Raw genomic sequence first — 13,787 nt, forward strand, 5'->3', positions numbered from 1 at the left:
GAGGCAGTCAGACTTCCTTTCCTGGAAGGAGCAGGGTACCTTGGGAGCACTGAATTGGGAATGACTAGTTTGGTCATTGTCTGATTGTTAGGCCCCAGCAGCTACATTTTTACTTCTTTAATAAAACAAGACAAATGTAGACACCTAAATTTAACTTAGGGATTTTGTTTTTCCTTCAATCCCTCTGAACTTTCATAACGCTCCCCTTCATGTACAAACATGCTTTCTCGTTCCAGGCGATGACTCCCTTTCTGTTCTTTTCAAAATCAATGTGCTTTATTTTCTGGAGCATGTATTCACAAATGTGAGCTACAAAAGGAATATACTGATCTAATTAGATGTCAGGATTTTACCTGCTTGAAGACTGTTTTGCCTTCTGGACTCTATCTTCTCTGGTTCTTAACGCCACATTTCTCAATCAGTGAGGAAAAAGAAGGAGCGGTAGTCACTACACAGATACCTGTGTAGTATCTGGAAAATCCTTTTTTGGAAAGGTTTGGGTGGTATGAGCAGTGGGCACTGGGCAATTCAGACTGAAGACAAAGAAGTTGTTGACAGCCTGATGGTGAATGTACTGGATTCTCCACAGTTTGGAGACTTTTTTGATGAGTGATGAAAAAGAAAGTGTCATCCAAATTACAGAGGAAAGAATTGCCTATCTCTTCATTGCTGTCTCCAAATACGCATCTCGCATGATGTGTTATATTTTGGATATTAAAGACTTTATTGCAAAAAATAAATTTTGCATAAGGTCTGTTCTTCCACACGTTGAATTTGGTGCTACTGTTTCCCACCTTTCTCCTGCCTGTCCCTGTTCAGGAGCTCTTCATGTAAAGTTGGGTCTAACTCTCTGGTAGTTAAGAAAAAAGTCATTATCCTGTGCTAATGTTTTTGTCCATTAGGTAAGAGCTACCTTGTGTTTCATTGTCCATGTGAATCAGGTAGCTGGCACATGCTGAAATCTACTTTGCCAGGGTTTTGATGGCTCATCCTGTGAGATTTTTGACTTTTCTGTGCTGCTGCTAACAGTTCAGGTAGTCTTCATTCACCACATAGATGAAGCGGTTTATAAGTCTTTGCTGATAGAGAAAGGAACACTGTGATACTGTTAGAAAATGAGGTGCTGCCTAGGCCAGGGTTGGAAACTGATTTCCGAAGTCCGCAAAACATCTTTTTCTAATGACTGTTGTACTGGTGTGTTGCCCTGGGCTCACACTGCCAGAGTATTACCAAGTGCCACCATAACTATGTAACTACGTAAAGGGTGAGTTCATCAAAGTATATAAATCATCAGTATCTGCTTGCTGCACTCCCCGCCCCCCCCCCCCCCAGCCTTGTTAACTGATATTAAACTTGAGCCAGCAAATCCTTATAGCCTTTAGAACAGTCACTTTAATTCCAGCCACCTTTGCTACAGTGACAGTGTGAATTCTGGGAGATGGACCTTACAGTACTACCCAAGGAGCCCTGAAAATTTTTTGTTGTGTGCTGTTGGGTTTTGGGGTTTTTTTTGGTTTTTTTTCCCAGGCATCATGTCACAGCTTTCATCCATTCAGCCAAAGATCTGGAATGTGTTCCCTTCCAGACTGTCAGGGCTGCTGCTTAATCATAAAGATAAATCACAGCTGTGCAATACATCTTCCTACCTTTCCTGCTTCCTGCAAAACCCTGGGAGTGAGGGTAGGCTGTGTGTGGGTGAAAACCAGCAGAAAGATGTAGCATGACAGCATCTTTTGAATATGAAATCTTGTTACTCATCCAGGAAATTCCAGAGATTGGATAATACAATTCTAAAGGATAAAATAAATTCTGAAAATCATAGTCCAGAAGTTTGATAAAGTCTAGTTAAGTTGCTTGTGCAACATACACTGGGCTGCCTGATCCAGAATATCTGCAGATTACTGCCCTGCCCTTATGCAGTGAAGAAAACTTCAAAGTGAAAATGAGGGAGAAGACCAGAAATTCAGGTGTGCAGTTTGACATGTTTAGGGATAGCACGAGACCTCAGGCAGTCCCTCCTTAATGCTGTGGCAAATCCAAGTATAAGGGCAAGAGACTGGCATTCGAGAAAATAAGGAGAAGCAGAACAGACCTAGCAGTAGTAAAAGATGACGCTGTATCATGGCCTTTCTTTGAAGAGGTGGCAGGAAGGAATTGTCTAGTCAAACAGCAGATCTGTTGCTACCGTGGAAGGAAAGCAAGGATTTTGATGCCTTCCTGTAGGATACTCCACGTACTATGCAGAGTATTCTATAGGAGGGCATCAAAATACTCCATCTTCCACTGCTTCTCCTGGGACCAACACTGACAGACACCTAGAGATTACTGCTTTGTTCAGGGCTTTCATTAATTCTGGCAGCAGAAATTAATTTTGTTTGTCTGTAAAACTCGGGCAGCTCCATTGCTGCTCGCCCTATGGAGCTGGCTGTTTGTGTGAGGCAGGGAAATGCTACTCCAGTTGGGATTTTCAGCTACAAAGTGCCCCAAGTTTGCGGTGAGTGGGTGTTTGTATTTTAACAAAGTTAACCTTCCTGCACCTGGTCTTGTCAGCGGTAATGGACTTGCCTGGTGCCCTCTTCAACTCAGTTCGCTGTGTTCATCAGAAGAGTGCAGATCAGATTAACACTTTCTCGCTCTGTCTGCAAGCCCAGTCTTTCAATTTGGTTTCTAGCTGGATGTTTCTGCACTACATCAACATACAGAGCTGTTTGGTCTTTGCTTTTCAAGTGCAAGGCTAAGACTTGGTTGTCTGGCAGAGATGGAATTTTGCTGCAAAGACTGCAGGAGCTTGTCTTTCTGCTGCTTAGATTGATAATGTCTAGAAGCAACTTCTGAAGTTGCTGCTGTTTACTATTTTTTTTTCTACTGAGATGGTGTGGGATAAAAACCTAGGCATATTTCTTCTGAATAACTGACAGTTCAGAGAGGCAGCCACAGAAAGAAAAGTTTCTGTATACACTGCTTTATGTGCTGTTTTCCTTGTGAGTCTTGTCTTGTGGATCATATATATGCTGTGTCTTAAAACAGCTTATGGCAAAGGTTTACCTTTTTCTCCCCCTCTCCCTGCCTTCTGCACTGTACTTTTGTTTAACCTGTATTCATTGGTTGTGTTTGGGTAATATGTAGCAGATAGCTTGGTTGTTAACGCTGCCTGTCTGCTCCACTGTGTAAGCTGAGGTCACAGTAAAGGAGGGAGGGATGTTCCAGAGCAGAAATCTGTCAGTGTTGTGGCCTGGCTTGCGCTGTGTAGCCCCCTTTACAGCAGCTGTTTCAGGGATGTGTTGCTTAGCTGTCCTTGTGGAGTACCAAGGAATGCATTGATTAACTTACTTCATTTGTGATTCCTTACAGGAGGCCATAACGTAACTATTTCACTGCAGTCGAGGACAGGACATACTCACATGCCTTCTGTGGTGGGGGTTCTGGTCTTCACCCAGTTCTGGTTCTGGTTCCCCCTGTCACACTTCTTGTCACTGGCTTTCACCCCAACATGTGTCATTGGCCTTAACAAGGATCTTAAGGTACGTAACGAGCAGAGAGGAGAAGAGGTGCTGATAGCTACTTGGAAGACTGGAGTGGTGTGGGAGGGATGTGCATGGATTTGTTGGTTTTCTTGCATGTTTCAAGCTTGTCTTGCTAGAAGAGGTGCTAACTGGAAGAAGTCTGAAAAGCAGCCTTAAATTGCAGAGCTGGTGGTGGGAATAAGAACAGGAAAAATGCAGAGAACAGGCTTTGACACATTTACTTCAAAAAAGGAACTCTAGTCAGAATATGTGGGTAGAGACCACTCTACTGTCACTCCAGAAGATCAAGGCTGTTTTTTTAAAAAAAAAAATAGGAAGCTTCATTGCCCTCCTCTACCCTCCGAAATAAATTATGTGGTATTCTGCCCTAGGAAAGCTAGCAGTGGGAAAACAGGATTTGTTTGGATTCCTTGGGGAATAAACATTAAACTGAGCAGTCGTGGGTACTGTACTTTTCTTATGCATCTGTTCTTCAAGCTGATCAGCTGTGGTATGGCCCCTGTAAGCTGTGTACCATGCTGGGTCTCCTGTGTTGAAGAGCTTAGCTAGTAACTTCCACAAAAAGCTTCTGAATGTGGCAGAGCAGGGGTGTGCATCCTCCTCCTGTCATTGCTGCAGGCTTGTTCTTTGGTGCACAGAGCATGCACAGGGCTGGGCTGGTAGTCCTCTGTGGGGCTGAGCCAGCTTGCTGGATTGCAGCCCCTAGACCAAAACCTTAGGGCTCTACGTCGCTTTTCTTCATGTCTCAGGCTGAGCATCAAGTCAATCTATGCAGAGCTCAAAATTATCACTGTGTTTGAAGGGAGTTTGCATGAAAATGCCTTCCCGCCCCTTCCTCTCTGTCCTGAATACTTCACAGGGGGTTGCATTGCTGCTTGTCTCTGCACCTCCCCAGTGGTCGTAAGCTCAGCTTTTTGGCTGCCTGGCTCTACTGCCATTTTGACTCTCCTTTCCCATCCCTTAGTTTCCAGGGAGCCCAGACAGCTGTAGGTCAGGTTATGTTCTATAACTTGGCTTGCACACTGAAGCCAGCTGCAGGCTGGTCATGTCTTATGGGCTGCACCACACCCACCTTGCTTCCTCAGAGCAGTTCCTGTTCTACCGATGCTCCATCGTGTGTCATAAAGGAAGAGAGTGGAGGTACTGCAGAAATTAATTCAGTTTAATAATTTGGATTGGCTGTCAGAAGATACTTTCTGCCCTTGTTTATGTAGCTGAGAGTAAAAGACTATGTGACATGGGAAATGCACCCCCAAAATGTACTGTCCTTTTGCAAGAGGTGAATGTCAGGCAGTGCTTGGTTTGCCCTAGCGTGCGTTGACAGAGCAGATCTTCACTTAGATCTTAAACCAATTTTGTGTTAATACAAGCAGGCACAGCAACGTCAAAACCACAGCTTTGCAACGATGAGAATAAAGCATAGTGTGAATAGCATAGAGTGTATGGAGAAAGCTAGGAGAGCTTGCCAGAGTCAAATTATAGAATAATTAAATAACATTGTTCTAGTTGAACTGTTGCCACTGATAACAGTTTCTCAGCTTCCGGAGGGGGAGAAGGGGAAGCTTGTATTCTTTAGAGGATCTGTGTTTGTCTCTGCTTGAAGGAAAATGAAGCTAAAGTAATTATTCTGCTGTGGGTTTTTTCCCCCCCCCTGCTTTTCTCGTCTGTAACAATTCTTTTAACTATTTGTCTTAGATGCCAAAAGTCCAGTACAAGTCCAACTGTAAGCCGTCCACATTTGCCTACCCCCCACCTCTTGAGGTACCAAAGGAAAAGGAGAAAGAAAAGGTATTTGGGCTAGGTTTCTGTGTTGTAAAGACTAACCCCTTCTCCCTCCTAGTATAAACATTGATTTTGATGGCACTAACAGGGAATCTAAAGAGAGAAAGAAAAATTGGCAGGCGCTGTTGTCTCTGAAAGAGAGTTCTAGCTATTTTTTCCTGCTGAGCCTGGGACTGTTGCTGATCATGGCATACAAGTGCTGTGCTACTGAGCTGCTGGAACCTCTCTTGTCTTCAGCTGTCAAGCAGAAGCATTGATCTTAAAAAAAAAAAATGCTTTCCATGCCCTACTGATTTGTACGTGTCATCTTTGTGCAGCACCTAGCACAGCAGAATCTTTGTCCATGACTTGGGCTCAAAGTGCTACTGCAGTACAAACGTTGAGAATATTAGGTGGGACGCTTCTCAAATAGTCTTATATGGAAGGACAGAAGTGTACCTGGTCTCAGGGCAGCGGGCCCACGTGCTAAAATAATAGCTGTCAGGCCCATGGAGTGCAAAAAGGTAAATGTGGAACTAAGTATATCTAGGTATTGAAAAGGAAGAAGTGAGACCTGTTGCATGACAGGTGGGACAATAGTGGAAGTAATTTGTCTCCTAGCGCAGGATGGTGAAAGCTGTTGAGCAGACCACAGCAGCAGGCAGATCAGCCCTTAGGGAACAATTGCAGCAGTGGAGACCTCGGGCACACTGATGAATGACATTGTGTGAAAACTGTAAAACGTCACCAGAATTGAATGCTGGGCAGGACAGATTTCCGAGTCACCAAGGAACCCAGAAATGAACTCTGACGAAAGTCAAAGCTCACTGCTTATAGCTGCTTTGTGACCTTTGAAATAGGATGGGAATTGGACAAATCCTTTCTCTTTTAGACTTCTCTGGCCAAAATTAAAATGTGCCAAGAGCCTGCATTTAGCCTAGAAAGCCTCACCAGCAACGTGACAAATGCAATTCTTTCCTATCCCTCTCAAAAAGTTACTGCCTTAGAGACTGTTACTGTGGATAGAGAGATGTGCTCACTGTAAGGGTGATGTGCTGAATTTTTGTGTTTGGGTGTTGCTTCTGGATGCTTTCTGGCTCAGGAGTGCCAAAGCCTCATGAGGGCTCCTCCATAGGGCATTTTCTGTATCCATTTCTTTAGAGCAAGGAGAAACACAACTGTCTGATTAGGACAGTGGAACACCCTTAGGTCATTCTAAAGAGTACCTGTATTCCTGGTTTTTTTACTTTGGAGACTCAGGCAACAGGTTTTCCTGTAACAAGAATTCTCTTTTTTGCTCTGTTAAAAATAAATAAATAAACTTATCATATAGACACCCAGACAGTAATGATTAATCTCTAAATTAGGAATTTTGTTCTCCTGTATATGTGGCTTGACCCAGTCTGCATTCATGGCATTTTTTTCCCATCTGTGCCATTTATTTGCTTGGACGGTGGTGTATTTGTTGCTTAAACAGAGCAGTGGGTAGGAAATGGAATTGACCTTATTGACACCTTCCCTGAGAACCGATCTAATACTGTTTTCCCTTTGTTCCTCTGCCTGGGGAGCTAAAGCACTGCATAGTGCTGAATGCCTCCTCTGTTGACATATCCAGGTTTCTACTGCTGTACTGTCCATCACTGCAAAAGCCAAGAAGAAGGAAAAGGAGAAGGAGAAAGAGAAAAAGGAAGAGGAGAAGATGGAAGTGGTGGGTGCAAACAGTGAAACTTAAATGTTGTCTTCCCTCCCCCTTACAAATGCTGAAGGTGTGTCATGGCAGCTGGCACCCACTTACAGCTGTCCCACCTGCCAGCTGTTAGTACTGAGCAAAGCACTGACACACGTTTCTGTGTACTGCATGCACTGGTTATCATCATTACTCATATTACTCATATTACATCATACATACATGTGTGTATGCACTGTTAAAAGCCAGAGGTGGTATTATTATTTGTAAGTCCTTTATTTCTGAGAAAGATCTTTCTCAATATTGTTAAGTAGCTGACTGACTTAAAGGCAGAAGCTTGTTTTGACAAATTGAGGTGTTCAACTGTGTGAACCTTTTGTTCATTATTTTATTGCCTGCTGTTTCTAGGCCAAGGGAATGTTATCTCTTAGCCCTGTACTTTTATTTTTAATGTGGAAAATTCTCTTAGCAATTTCATGTCTTTGGTACCTCTGACCTTTTAAAAAGGACTCAATGTTGTAGCAGTTGCTTGGTGGTGTCTGAATCACTTGAGAGCACTGAAGACTTTTTAAACTTTCTGGGTTTGCACATGTTTAACGCCCTGTTCTGAAATGTTCACCTTTCGACAGCAGTTTCTTATGCGCTTTGCCCATCTGTCAAAATGCCAAACATTATCCACACCCAGTGCAGAACCAGCTGAGCTTTGAGCATAGGATCCATATGCTGCCGAGTAGTTACGGTGATTGTTTTGGTCCTCTTAAGATTCTTTCAGCTCATAGACCTGACACTGGAGTTTGTCATCCTCATTTGTCATCCTGGAGCAAGCTGAGGGATGGAGAAATGGCTGGACAATGAATTCTTGGTGGTTGCCGTAATTTGGAAAACATACGGCAGCTAAGATTCTTGCTGTGCCCTGACAAAGGAACCTTTTTGTGCTCTGCTAACAGATGTGAATATGCCAAGAACAACTGTAAGCTGAAAATGCATTATAGAATTGTTTAGGTTGGAAAAGACCTTTCAGATCATCAATAAAGATATTAAACAGAACGGGCCCCAGTACTGAGCTCTTGTGACCGGCGGCTGACTGGATTTAAGGCCATTCACCACCACTTTTTGGGCTTGGCCATCCAGCCAGGTTTTTATGCAGCAAACCTGTGCTGGGTCTGGCTGAGCCCCATAGCAGTCCTCGTAGTGCTGCGCTTTGTATTAGTAGTTAGAAAGGTTGGTAACACACCAGCGTGTGGGCGCCTGCTGAGCAGTGCTCGCACAGCACCAGGGCTGTCTGTCCAGCAATCCCCCCCTCCACCAGTAGGCTGGGGGGGTGGGCAAGGTCTTGGGAGGGGACACAGCCAGGACAGCTGACCCAAACTGACCAAAGGGATATTACATATCACATGATGTCTGCTCAGAAATAAAAGCTGAGAGAAAGGGGGAGCAAGCGGGAGTGTTCATTATTTATGACATTTGTCTTTGGGAGCAACCGCTATATTTACTGAAGGCCTGCTTCCTGGGAAGTGGCTGAACATTGCCTGCTGATGGGAAGTAGAGAATAACATCTTTTGTTTTCCTTTGCTTCCACATGTGTGACCTTTGCTATTGCTTTATTAAACTGCCTTTATCTTGACCCGCAAGTTTTTTTCCATCTTACTATCTTCCCTCCCTGTTCTGCTGAGGAGGGGAGTGATAGAGTGGCTTGGTCAGCACCTGGCATCCAGCCACGGTCAACCCACCCCAAGACGCTGTGGCAATCCAAGCCACGAGCAGCTAGTTTATCCAGGAGAACCCTGTGGGAAACTGTGTCAAAGGCTTTACTAAAGCTGACAAGCCCAGTAGAAACCTTTCTGAATCTACTTTAACATCTTTGTGAGAAAAGCAGCATGGTCAGAGAATTTTTGGCCTCTTTAATTTTAAAAAGAGGCACACAAGTGGTATGTGAAGGGAGTGTGGCATAAGATCAAAGGTGTATGTGTGAAATAACCTTCCTAAATCTAAAGTGTGGCCATGTTGTAGGCACTGAACTTCATCCAGTTAGCCCAGAGAATGAATCCCATGCATAGGTAGGATCTCTATTTTTTGTCTTTTGCTTCCTTTATGAGAGTTTTCTCATCACCAAACATTGTCTTTTCTTTGAATTATTCTTACAGCACTATATACTAAGCAAAATGTGCTGAACGGATTCATGTTTCTTGTAAAATTACTGCAATTTACAGTTAAGTACAGGTGTTGAGAGGAAGCGATACATTAGAAGGTATTAGCGTGTCATGTCTCTGTGTGTGTGGACTCCAGATGTCTGAAAAATTTTCCTGGCTGAATTGAGCATAAAAATGAGGATAGCAAAAAGGGATCTTGCTGCCACCTGCTGTGTTTGAGTGTTTTGCTGTTTTTTTTAATGTTTTAGAGGTACAATTGCTTTCCTGTTTTTCTGTTATGCCTGTTGTATGACTAGTAATCCACAGCTTCCAAGAGATCTGCGCAGTGACAAGCAGTCACCATGCCAGAGAAAGTCTTGTCAGCTGTTACAGGACATGCCAGGCATTTAGTGGTGTTCCTGATCATTTCCTATTGGTTGTTTCCATCATTTCTGCAGTCTTTTTTGTTTGCAACTCCGATGTTCCTGAGCAAGAGGGAAAACATGATTCATGTTCTTAAGTATGCAAAGGATGCTGTGTTTTTTCCTTCTGAGCTTTTGCCTCTAGCTGCTGAGTCATTGGGTAAAGGAGGGCTTAACTGCAATTCCTTAGGGAGTCACTGAGGTCAAGTCATTTTGGTTGAGTGGCTGTCAATACCAGTAGCATGAAATATCAGTGACAGCTTTATAGCTGTGAAGATACAAGGGCAGCTTTTGGCAATTTTCATGTGCTCATTAACAATATTAAAGAGTCTTCAGCTGTGAACAAAAAGTGGTGAGTGATTTTACAGGAAAAGTATTAGAAAGGGGAGCCACAGGTAGATTGTTCACTACCACCTCTCATTGAAGTTACTTTCACCTGCAGTCGACTGAGGCATTGCCTTGATGAGAGCGCTTAGATTTATACTGGCATTGCCTGTGCTAGATACTGTGGTAGATACACGTTAGCTTGTTCCTTGGCAGAAGAGTGGTTTCTCACCACACTCTTGAGTTGCTGCCTGGTTGTACCTTACCCTCCTGAACTGAGAAAGAGTTAGAGATTGCTGTTAAAATCATGTTGATGTTCTTTTCCCTCCTCCACAGGATGAGACTGAAAAGAAGGATGAAAAAGAAAAGAAGAAAGAGCCTGAACCCAACTTCCAGCTTCTGGACAACCCAGCCAGAGTCATGCCTGCTCAGCTCAAAGTTCTCACTATGACAGAGAGCTGCCGATACCAGCCTTTCAAACCAGTAAGTGTCACCTTCCTAGCCCGTGTATGTGCTACAGAGCATTCTCAGTGTTGGGCTTGTGTGTAAGGACCCAGAAGTTCTGTATGTACATGAGAATGCCACTCACACCTAGTGCATCACTGTCACGTGTTACGGACTTGCAACTTCACTGTTGTCATATTAACGTTTTAGTGTCCCTTTCTCCAAATGATGACATGCAGTTCTAGTTGTGGGAAAGCCAGAGCTGCTGCACACCTTTTCACCATGCTAATGCTGCTTTATTTTTCTTTCTCTTCTACATACATCAAATGCTACAACGTGGAAACCAGTCAGATGTACTTTTTGTATTAATGACATTGCTGGGGACATATAGACTAAACCATGATCTTTACAAAGGGGTGAAAAGTTGTACAGGCTTATTGTCAAAGCACTGAAATGCAGTAGGACTTGGGCTGGAGCTTTGTTATCCTGCAAGTGGGATTTATACCTAAATGGAGGGATTTTGTCATTAAACAGATTTCCTATTCAGTTACATCTGACCTTAGAAAAGTGTCTTCACCTCCTGTTAACACAGAAAAAAGATAGCATGTGATTGCCAGGTGGAGTATGAAAAGGATCTTAGTTACCCCATGGGCTTAATGCTAACTTTTCTGAGATGCTCAAATACATTGCAAAGCTGGTAAGCTTACTCCTGACCTCTAAATCTCCCGAGTCAGATTCTTCTGGTCTTCATTTTTGTTCAAGAAATAATACCCTTGACTCCCCTCTTTTGCAGGACTATGCATGGGAAAATGGTGTTCAGAAGTAGTAATATTTTTTTCCAGGAAAATAGTCATGTTTTTAAGAAACGGACTTCCTTGAATTCCATCAGCACATTAGAATTCTCTGTGCATCGTCCCCTTTTAAAGTGTCTCCTTTGGCAAAGCTGTGGAAGGACTTTTTAGTTTCTACCCTTTAAAAAGAAGAGGTGACTCAAATGGTATTTGAATTGGGAAAATCCGCTATGTGGTCCAGTAAGCATCATGTCATGCACTGAAATGTAGATGTATGAAATGAAATGAGATGTATGGAATGAAATGCAGAGCAGAGTCTTTCATGAGAGGAGTGCAGCTTCCTGCCTTAAACCCCCATAAAGAGGTTTTGAAGAGAACAAAACAGTGCAGTTTCTTGCTGGGATTAGGGTGTGTAACCAACGAGGCTCTTGAAATGGAACTGTTCTGGACCTTTGCTCTGCTTTGGGGAATGCCAGAGTAAAAGGCCTCTTTGAAATGCTGTTTATAGCCTGGAATCCTGCTGTGACCAAATCCCTGATCCTGGCCAGGCATGACACGGCACTGCCTCTTCACACCTTGTGTTTCAGTCTTGGAGACGCACAGATTTGCTTCAGTCTGCCAGGATGTTTGGCTGTGATCTTTGTAATTAATTCCCCTTTGGTTTTACAAGGTTCTGCTAATAGGATTCATCAGTCGGTGGAAGCTGGTGATCAGATTAGTCTCTGTTTCAGATAGCCTCCTGGGAGGCGGCTACACAGAGAAGCTTCACTAAGCTTTGTGGCCCTGAAAATATGAGCCTTATAAAGCAATTATGGTTCAATTAGTTTTCATGTGGAAAACTGCAGACTGGGATTGGGGTAAAGCTGTGTATCCAGATGTCATTTTCTATCAAACTAGACTTAGATAGTGGAAATACAAAAGGTAGCCTGGGTAGAGTGTTCCATCCCCTTACCAGACAGGGATCCACGTGAGTGTCAGATGCTTTGCTCTCTGAAACTCATTCCTGCTGAGGTGTTTCACGTGGCTCAGGATAAACACTTGTGGTCACAAACACTCCACCACGAGGCAGAAGCAAGCTGCTCTAATGCTCACTGCACTTGTCTTGCAGCTTTCCATTGGAGGCATCATCATTCTGAAGGACACCAGTGAGGATATGGAGGAGCTGGTTGAACCTGTGGCAGCTCACGGTCCGAAGATTGAGGAAGAGGAGCAAGAACCTGAACCACCAGAGCCCTTTGAGTACATTGATGATTAAGACCTGAGGTATAGCGTAGCATGCAAAGTCACCTTTATTAATCCAAATGAAGGGAAAAGCCTCTTTGGATCAACTGAAGCAGTTACCAGCATTCAGCACTCTTGTTTTAGCTCTTTGATGGCTTCTGTGCCAGATTCAGAAACATGCTCTGTCCCAGTTTGAAGAGCTTGGGAGCAATAAAAAAAGTCCACTCTTCCAGATCAGGCTTGACCCAGTCATATTGGATCTGGTCTTTAATCTCACAGGCTTAGCTACCCTTGAGTAGAGCCTTGCTGGGCAGAGTTACAGCAGTGTGGGGGGTCACAGGCAACAGCTGAGCTGTGAGTAATCAACTCATGAAAGATGGCCCAAAGGACAAGTGGTTTATGTAACAAAGCTGTCATCTGCTTGACCTCAGTGAGGCACGATTGATCGGAAGAGTGCTACTACTCTGCTTTCTGGGGTTGTCTTGTCTTCCCACCAGATCTTAGCAGAATTTAAAGACACGTGGGCTCTGTGGGGCTCTCTGAGCCCGACATAAAGATACTTGTAGATCTGTTCCAGGCAATGAATGGTGTGGTTCTCGGGTTCCTTGGTTAAAGTGCCTGAGCTGATGTGCAAGTTTCTCACTGAGAGGCAGAAACCCAGTTGCTTTATTTCCAAATATGGGCTGGCATGTCCCAGCACTCCAAAGAGCAAAGGTTATGCACTTGAATTGGTGGATGGGCAGGAAAACAAACTCCTTGCTAAAATCTGTAAATGTTGCGTCAGAGGCAGGCTCGGGTGAGCATGTGGGGCCAACCACAAGAAGCTTTAGTTAAATACATTTGCTTTTCTGGTTTCTCTCTTCCCCCTCTTCCAGGATCATGTCCTCTAAAGAAGACACTATGCTTGATATCAGAAAGACAGACATGAAGACCTTCCTATCAAGATCTGCTGTTCAGTGCATGCAGCCCCAATCTGTGCTGAGCTAAAGCTGATAGTCCGTGTTTTATGGCTGAAGAACAGATATATGCTATTTAGTGTACTCTTTCACAAAACCTTGTTTTCAAATAAATATATTAAAAACTCTTGACAGAAAACCTGCTTCTTTAAAAAAAAAAAAAAGGAAGACTAACAACCCTGTCTTCCACTTGCTGAAAAAACTAGACCTAAGTTGTGCACCTTCCTTCAGTGCAACTTGACTGACTCTGCTCCTATGTAGAGTTGTTTGGATCTGTGCACATTTGCTTTCTCTAGCACTCGTTTGGGCTGAGCAAGGTCACCAACTCCAATCTGGCCCAGCCATAGCACTGGTGCTACAGAGAGGGCAGGTCTCTACTTGCCAGCAGCTTTCCAGATGAGATCTGCTTCCAAATTACCTCTGTGGTACTGACTTTGCACTGATCGTTGTGCACAACCCATTGCTCTACCCTGGTATTTGTGTGACAGTGCGGGGCTTGACAGGAGGGCTCTGGGTGTTAGTGATGGA

General features: G+C 43.7%; 1 protein-coding gene across 1 annotated transcript in view; it reads left to right on the forward strand.

Moving 5' to 3' along the window:
- Positions 1-13,391, forward strand: part of PSMD1 (proteasome 26S subunit, non-ATPase 1) — a 75,617-nt gene extending 62,226 nt beyond the window's left edge. The window contains exons 20-25 of the mRNA XM_037406658.1: positions 3,352-3,521; positions 5,220-5,312; positions 6,901-6,993; positions 10,184-10,330; positions 12,191-12,345; positions 13,179-13,391. Of these exons, the coding sequence (XP_037262555.1) occupies positions 3,352-3,521; positions 5,220-5,312; positions 6,901-6,993; positions 10,184-10,330; positions 12,191-12,337 (650 nt within the window). The 3' untranslated portion in view covers positions 12,338-12,345; positions 13,179-13,391. The remainder of the gene's footprint in view (positions 1-3,351; positions 3,522-5,219; positions 5,313-6,900; positions 6,994-10,183; positions 10,331-12,190; positions 12,346-13,178) is intronic.
- The last annotated feature ends 396 nt before the right edge of the window (positions 13,392-13,787 follow it).

Source organism: Falco rusticolus, chromosome 13 (assembly GCF_015220075.1).
Source record: "Falco rusticolus isolate bFalRus1 chromosome 13, bFalRus1.pri, whole genome shotgun sequence".
Lineage (NCBI taxonomy): Eukaryota > Metazoa > Chordata > Aves > Falconiformes > Falconidae > Falco > Falco rusticolus.